At 32.1% G+C, this 9,088-nt stretch overlaps 1 protein-coding gene across 5 annotated transcripts in view; it reads left to right on the forward strand.

Annotated features, from left to right (window-relative positions):
• Positions 1-7,793, forward strand: part of LOC106873316 (mitogen-activated protein kinase kinase kinase 13) — a 197,623-nt gene extending 189,830 nt beyond the window's left edge. For all 5 annotated transcript variants that reach the window (XM_052970022.1, XM_052970020.1, XM_052970024.1 and 2 more), the window contains 3 exons: positions 3,293-4,115; positions 4,793-5,086; positions 6,250-7,793. In XM_052970022.1, the coding sequence (XP_052825982.1) occupies positions 3,293-4,115; positions 4,793-5,086; positions 6,250-6,351 (1,219 nt within the window). In that variant the 3' untranslated portion in view covers positions 6,352-7,793. The remainder of the gene's footprint in view (positions 1-3,292; positions 4,116-4,792; positions 5,087-6,249) is intronic.
• The last annotated feature ends 1,295 nt before the right edge of the window (positions 7,794-9,088 follow it).

Genomic DNA, 9,088 nt, shown 5'->3' on the forward strand with positions numbered 1-9,088 from the left:
ATGTGTGTATATACATCTATATATATCTATATATGTATATATATATATATATATATATATATGTATTTGTATACATATATATAAATATATATATGTGTATGTGTGTATATGCATGTATGTATATATGTATATGTATATACATCTATATATATATCTATATATGTATATATGTATTTATATATATATATATATATATAAATGTGTTTATGTATACATATATGTATATATGTATGTACATATGTATATGTGTGTGTGTCTGTGTATGTATATATATATGTGTGTGTGTGTGTATATGTACATATGTATATGTATGTACATATATGTGTGTGTGTATGTATGTATGTATGTATGTATATATAGTTGAAATTTACAGAAAAACAAAAAACGAAGACAGGTGTATGAACAACAAGCAGGTGTATTAGTTTGATGCTCAGAAAAGTGAGAAAGTCTTTTACATTTTGAGCCTATGCTCTTCAGCAGAAAAGAATAAGAGAAAATAAACTGAGAGAGAATTAAAAAATGATCAAGCATCATGGTGATAGCTTCTTTTTTTTTATAAGTATACACTCTTTTTTCACACATAAACGATTCAGTTTTTTCGTAACTTGACTAAATGTTCAACATTTGATTTTCAAAATGCCGAATCACAAAAATGCAAACTGACTTTCAAAAAAAATTTAATTAATAATTTAATTTATTAATACCATTTAATATACTACTCAATATTTTCAAAAATTGCTAATCGATTAAACACCTGTCATCCATTTGTCATTGAGTGCCATGTTACCCATTTCTCTCTTGTGCCAATCCAAATGGCCTCCACTTGTCATTGATTTTGATAACTTAGTGAATGCTCTGGTTCTTGTTTGTTTCTCTAGTTGAAAAATGTGCCTGTTCGTGGTAAGGGAAGATTTAAACAGCATTGTTCTGTTTTTGTCTTCTGCTTTACACATGCTTGAACCACTTTTTCTCTCCTTGTAGATATCTAATTTTGTACCCCTTGGTCTTAGCTGTCCCAGCTATCTAACCCGTTATCCTATTTTCCTACCAACCACTCAGAGTTCTTGCTGATTTCTGTACTGTTATTCACACTTTAACCACCATTATCACAGTTGCATCTTTAATATTGCCAGTTTTACACCTGCATGTAATTCCTTGTTTATTTGTTTTGTTTTGTTTTTTTGTTTTTTTTCCAGAAATATTAATCTTTAATACTAATTAAAGTTCTTTACTCAGTTATCTTTACTTTTTATACTTAAAGATTTAGCAGTATAGTTTTCTTTCATTTCAGAAGAGATGATTACATATATATATATATTAATATATATATCTTGAAATTGTGAGTGCAACTGCCTAAACACCAGGCCATGCAACTCCAGTGTCCATGCCATCCACTTATTTTGTGATGACTATTTTTTCACTTGCAGTTTTGGAATCAGTTACTTGGCTCTTCCCTTTTTTAGTGCAGTGTTGCCACAATAGAAAATTATTGAACTTTGATGGGAAAAAATGCATTTAAGATTTTCTTAAACTTTAAGATGGAAATATTGTTTATGTAATAACTTTTAAATATTCAACAAAAGTTATTTATTAAAGCCCAATCAATGAATACAAAATCAGAACTATGTATGATGTAAGTTTGATTACATACATATATACATAGATTTCTTCTTTCTAGCTATTCCAACCCACCTTTATATGATGTAGTCATGTATCTCATCTATAACAAGACACCTATGTTTGTCCCTGGCATAAAACAACCATTCCCTCTCTCTCCCTCTCTTTCAAATACACCCCACCACTCAACAAATGGAGCTTTCTCCTTCTCTTGTCTTGCAAGTTACTTGCCAACCTCATTAGTACCCATGGCACAGAAAAAGCCTCCAGTTCACAATGAAAAGTGGTTGGCATTAGGAAGGATATCCAGCTGTAGAAACCATACCAGCATGGAAAACCAACATTAAGTGATGACGATAATATATGTGTGTGTGTGTGTGTGTGTGTGTGTGTGTGTGTGTTTGTCATCATCCTCATATTATTTAATGTCCACTTTCCATGCTGGTATGGGTTGGCTGGTTTGACCAGAGTTGGCTGGTTTGACCAGAGTTGGCAAGCCAGAGAGCTACACCAGGCTCTAACTATCTGTTTTGGCTTGGTTTCTATGGCTGGACGCCTTCCCTAATGTCAACAACTTTACAGAGTGTACCAGATGCTTTTAATGTGGCTCCAGCACAGGTACTTTTTACATGACACTGGCACCAGGACGAGAGAAAGAAAGAGGGAGAAAGAAATATTTCATTTTAGCTGGATGTGTTGTGATACCTGCTTAAGTCGCATTTTAAATAAAACACAAAATAATGTAAAGTATTTTAGAAAATTTTCATGATTACTTGTCAGTGATTACTTGTAAATATTACAGAAAAATAACATGAAGGTAAAGGAGAAAGAAGTTCTTACATAAAAGAGTGGCCAACCCTTCTTGAAATAACTTTAACATATTGATAAGATATGAGGGAGCATTATAAAACATTATTAAAAGTGACCCTGTTGTTAAAGAACTTCAGTTTTATGTATTGCCTTCATCTAAAACAGAATAAACAATGTTATCTGTTTCTTACAGAATCTTTTTTCTCTAATATCTTCTTTTCAATTTAGCTGTTGAAAAACTGAAGCATTTTCTGTAATTCTTCTGTTTGGATTTTGAATTTCAAATATACAAAATTCTTAAAAATCAATTGGTTTTACTGTTTAAAAACTTCAATTTTTGAAACTTACACATGTCAGATAGCTTTTATATGTGATCTTATTACAGTTGTCAGTTGTATGTAAGTCTTGCAATATACATTGACCTATTCATGTTCTAAATAGAATTTGTGATTTTATTTTTTGCTTGCAAGATTCTTGATGTGAACGTGTATGTTGAAACAGATTTTATTATATCTCAGGAAGGTCTTTATATTTATACTAAACACATGCAGTGTTTCTAATTTACCTCATTATTATTTGTCAATTGGTCAAACTATTGACCAATAATAAGGAAGTGAAATAGAACCAGTGCATGTATTTATTGTTGGCATACTGACCCTCCCAAGATACAAACAAATTCTGATTTTTATATTAGGTTCTGTTTTGGATGTCATTCATCAAATATTTTCTTAATACGAAGCAAATTGTACAAAATTTATGGATAACTGGATTCCAATTCCTTCTTTTTCTTCTAAAACCTAAAATATGTTAACCAAAATAATAACTAATTTTATGCATCTGTCAATTCTGTTTTATTTCAATATAGTCCTGATAGCCAGAATAAAGAAGGCGCTATGACTACTAGTTCAGAACAGGTCCTTCCATCACCAACTAAAGTTCGAGTCCGCAAAAGTCGTCACCGACGTAATAACAGCAAAGGATCTATCACCACGACTACCTCAAGTCCAAATAAGAGTCCAACTACAGCTAAAAGTCCCACTAAAGATGCTCTGCATGAAGAGCTGCAATCAAAACCAGTTACCCTGCGCCATGTTGATCGTTCGGAAGTGAGTCCAACCACTTATAAATACTTAGGGCCTAATATGTCCCTTCGAGATAGTCAATCATCAATTTGTAATGAGTCTATAGTGAATACCCTCATTGTTAATCACAATCTTGAAACTCACAATCTAAATGATGTCTGTTTTTGTTCTGACGGCTGCAGCGATGCTGCAACTTACTGCAGCAGTAAAAGATCTAGTCGAGCTAGTGCAGATGTTGAGAGCACATGTGACTCCCCCTGTCACAGTCCTACCCATACAGGTTGTAGTAGAGATCTCCATAGTCTGAAACCCTTACTAACTACTATTGAAGATGAAAATAACAAAAATCAACCCCAACCAACTCGTGAGAGAGATTCAAATGAGAACTTGCATTGTCCAGTTGAGCCAGATTCTGTTCCTTTAACACACGATATGGAACAGCCGACCACCAGTAATCCTGAGAATATACCAGCAAATGTGTCTTTGAAACGCACAAGAAGTGATGTTGAGATTACTCCAAAGATAATCGCAAATTCACGAAATGAAAGTAGCATGGAATCAACTGAAGAAAATCCTGAAACTGAGCACCACATGAGGAATATTAAGGTAAGGAATTATCTTTGCATTCTTTTCTGTCTCGAAAGTATTTAAAATTGATTTTTCGATTTTGAAAACCAAACTCACCAGCTCACCTAAGACTTATAATACAAAACCTCTTATATATTTATTTACATAAATATCATATGCCAACTTTTGTGAAAGCAAAAAGTTATTTTGCTTTGGTTTCATCTGGCAATGTTAGAAATTAGCTTATGTTATAAGTGATCTTAAATATCTTTTTCTAAGTTGGAGTAGTAATTCAAAATCATTATTTTCAGAGATGATAGCTCAATGAATACACCTAAATAAAGATGAAAATAATGCTATGTCCTAAAATCTCTTTCCTTTACAATTAAGTTGAACATGCATCCGACTTGTACAAATACTAATAGTGGTTTCAAATTTTGGCACAAGGTCATCAATTTTTCTGATATGCTAACGATTCTGTCAGCTCATTATCTTATGTTCAAAATCTAATATCAAATTTTCAAAACGTAGTAATGTAATATTTAAATCTAAATAGTAATAAAATAGTCTTTTAATTTCATAAATGCCATTTGTATTGATTTTCATCTTTATCAGATTGTCGCAAATTTGTTAATGTACAAGCAAGTTTTTAACACCAACTGTATAAATGCAAATTATAATGCTGTGTATGTTAATGATGCTTTTCCTTTTAACAGCGTTCTGAGGATTCCTGGTCTGAGGAAGAAGGAGAAGTTAGTGAGGATGATGTTGCACAGAGCAGAACTAGACAATCTTACTCAACTCTAAGTTCTGAAGGTGCTTTCTCTGAAGAAGAAAACACAAGTGAACATTCCACACGATATACTCCTGATGGCTTATTATCTACAAATAGTTCTGAAAATTTACAGATGGAGCTAGTTCCCTGCATCTCTGATGGTCTCTCTGATAAAGAGCTTAAAATGAAAGAAATGAAAAATCAAGTGTCTTTCTCACCTGATCGAATTTATGAAGTAAGTTTATTTTGAGCATAATTCTTCATATTTCATTTGGTATCTTATCTGATATTTTTCTCTATAATAGAAAACATTTGCACAGTGGGATTGAACTTAAAGTCACATTGTTGCAAAGTGAGCTTCTTAACCCTCCCTATTGTTTAACTATAAAATAGTTGAATCATCTTCATCATCGTTTAACATCCGCCTTCCATGCTGGCATGGTTGGGATGGTTTCACAAGAGCCGGCCAGGCAGAAGCCTACACCAGACTTCTGTGACTGTTTTGGCAGGAATTCTACAGCTGGATGCCCTTCCTAATGCCAACCACTCCGAGAGTGTAGTGGGTTCTTTTTATGTGCTGCTGGCAGGGGAGCCAGTCAGGCGGCACTGGCAACGACCATGCTCAAATGGTGCTTTTTATGTGCCACTGGCATGGGACCAGTCTGCTGGCACTGGCATTGACCACACTCGAACGGTGCTTTTTACGTGCCACCAGCACGAGAGTAAATACTTTATTATGCATTATATATGAATTATACATCAGGACTTAGTCCACAAGGCCTTTGTCAAGGATTGGCATGCAGCCTCATTCCCCATTGAAGTCAGCTGTCACAGCTTTTCATCTAGATTAGTGTGTTGTTTCCTGAAAAAGATAAGTCTAGAACATAGACAACTGAAGATATTTGTCACGGATATAGGCACATTGGTTGAAACCATCTCCAGTTGGATATGGTTGATAAGAGACCACAAGTGGAACCCTTCTGTAGCTGAAGACTAGCTTAGTCCTTACTGCCCCACTCAGGTGAAGCATACAGGCTAAGGGGTGAAACACTTGTGACCCTGAGACACCTGCTGATGATATGGAAGGGTTTCTAGCATTGCAATGAATTTAGAAGAGCCTGCAAAACTTTTTAGTTGCTCCTGCAGTTTCTGCATGTGGGAAAGCATCTCTGATGTTTATTTCATCTATATAATGTAATACCCATAAATATATGTGATTGTATCAGTACAAATCTGATCTAGGGATATTTTGTAAAGTTTGAGCGCAATAACTGTTAATACTAATTACTTATTTTCATGGTTTTCTGTTTTATTGTTATTAATATGTTCACACACACTCAGCTTACTTTTATTTAAAAAAAAAAAACAAATTCTTTTTTCCTTTTTCAACCATTTCAGAATCAAGATACAGATTCTAGCTCCGATTCTGATGAATGCTCTGATATAACTGTCTCAACAACTGTGCATCGTTCTCGGTCTTTTGAAACAAGTGCTTGGTAAGCACTGCAAATACAGATACAGGCAGATGTTTATCAGGCTGCTTCATGGAATAATGATACAGGTCTAAAAAATCTTGGTGGACGTTATGCTTTACTGAGTCTGTTACAAAAGCAGATCACTGTCAGATAAAATATTTCCCTCATTTGTTTTTAAAATTTTTTTTTTTTCTTCAGTACATCCTTTATCTCTTTCTACTCTTATTCATGTTTTATAATAAACATGTAAGAACTGCTTCTTATCATCAAATAGAGGGATTTAAAACTGTAAAAAAAAATTATGGAACAGAAGATAAATGACCTGGAATGAACATACTGCTCATATACTGAAGCAAGTGTTTCAACTACAAAGCTGCAGCCACCTATCTCTAATCAATGATCTCTTAATTCTACTGGTTCCTGTAGCAAACAATTTTAGCCCTCTTCACCTCTAGCACTACTAAAATCAGGATTTGAACCCTAATTCTTCTATGCTGTAAAAGTTTCAGACTCACTTTAGAAAAAAAAATTAAAAGAGAAAAAAAGAAAAACCTCTCTAGTAGACCTTCCTTCTCAGTTCTGCTCTTTGTTTAATCTCAAATTCATTGGAAGAATATTCGTTCAGGAAAAAATATATATATCCTAAATTTAAATTAAATTCTTGAATTTATTAATGTAAAATGAACAGTAAAAGAGAGATGGACAGATAGACAAAGAGAGAGGGAAGGTGAGAGAAAAAAGAAAAAGAAGAGAAGAACTAAAAGATCTCTGAACATATATACATACATACATGTATTTGCCCTCTACAGATGTGTATATGAATTTATACAAGCTCACATACATATAAATAGGCATACATATTTTTCATGTATATACATTTTTCGATGTATGTATGCAGCTATATATAAAGTTACATAGAAATGAACATGTGTGTATGTATTTAGATAAAAGATATACATATTTACACTCTTTTGTATATATGTGTATAATCATATGCATACATATATATGTGTAAATGTGTGTGCATGTGAGTGTGTGGATTGTGTGTCTGTGGGTGTATAGTCATACATAAACATATATGAGCATAAATGCTACGAAATAAAGTGTCAGGCTGATTTCCAAGATGTTTTTATGCAGACTGTATCTAAAAAGTTTCAGCAGTGCACCTTACATTATGAGAAATCAAGAAAGTAACCTCCAGAGGTTAAACGAAATACTTAAAAAAAAAAAAAAAAGAATACGAAAAAAAAAAGCAAAACAAAACAAATCTCTCTTGGCCTCTTACAGATTCACAATTCTGATTTAACCCTTTTCCACTGCAAATTGTTTTGTTTGGTTGCTATTTTGTTTATTTATTTTTTTTTTATCTACTGTTGACATGGTGCCTGCAAACTGGACTATATATTTAAAAAAAAAAGGTAAAATAAAAACAAAAAAAATGAAAAAAAAACGCAAAAAATTTAATAATAGATTAACTTGTTTCCTCCTCCCCCCTCTTGTCCCGATGTTATTAATAACACCATCACTAACCACCACCACCACTTCATGTCAGTGAAAGAAAGCTTGAGAGGTTGTAAACTTCTGAATATTTATTTTTAGGCGGCTCCATACTTAGTAACTGCCTGGTTTGTATCTTAGAGGATAGAGAATATTTAGAACTCAGAAAACCTTGTGTTACATTCTCATCTTCAACATTTGCATTTAGCCCTAATATATAGCTTTACATGTATAAGAAAGAAAAAAAAAACTGTAAAATATCCAAATCTCATGAGGCATCATAACAATAATAATAATAATTATAATAATAATAATAATAATGATAATAATGATAATAATAATAGTAGTAATAATGATAATAATAATAATATTAATAATAATGATAATAATAATGATAATGGTAATAATAGCCTCTGGGGAAGTGAAGTGGCCTGTTGTGATCTTCATGCTTTTTCCAATAATCTTAGACATGTAAGTAATGCAGGTCAAACTGCAAATTGAAACTGGATCTGAGTATTAAGTCTATGTTAATTACAGTTATACTACTACTACTATTACTATTACAACTACTACTACTACTACTAATAATAATAATAATAATAATAATGATAATGATAATGATAATGAAAAACAGATCTATTCCTTTTTAACTAATGTCAAGCTTTAAAAACATTTTTTTAAATTTTTGTTGAAATTGTTACTATTTTATTTATTTATAATCATTATCAATATTTATATTTTCTTCTCCTGCTACCATTTCCTTAACACTAACCTCTTCATTTTCTTCCAACCATCAAATTATTTTCATTCATATACAATTTAAATACATTTATTTTGATCCTTGCCAGGATGTGCTAAATTCACATTCCAGTAAATTATGAAAACTTAACTAAAATTATATAATAAACTCAATCAGAGTGTTGGGCTAAATAAATAATTAAAGATTTGTTTTGGCAATATTTGTTGTTGCCAGTCACCATTCCAACTAGTGTAGTGCCTATATGTATGTGCATCTATCTATCTATCTATCTATCTATCTATCTATCTATCTATCTATCTATTCATCTATTTCTTTATATATATACGTGTGTGTTTGCATGTATATATACCTATATGCAGATGTTTCTGTTCATTCACCAAGATGTGATAAATTACAGAACTTAGTATATAACTGCACACACACATACATACACACGTGTGTTCATATATATATATGTATGTGTGTATATATATATATATATATATATATATATATATATATATAT

Source organism: Octopus bimaculoides, chromosome 8 (assembly GCF_001194135.2).
Source record: "Octopus bimaculoides isolate UCB-OBI-ISO-001 chromosome 8, ASM119413v2, whole genome shotgun sequence".
NCBI classification, from domain to species: domain Eukaryota; kingdom Metazoa; phylum Mollusca; class Cephalopoda; order Octopoda; family Octopodidae; genus Octopus; species Octopus bimaculoides.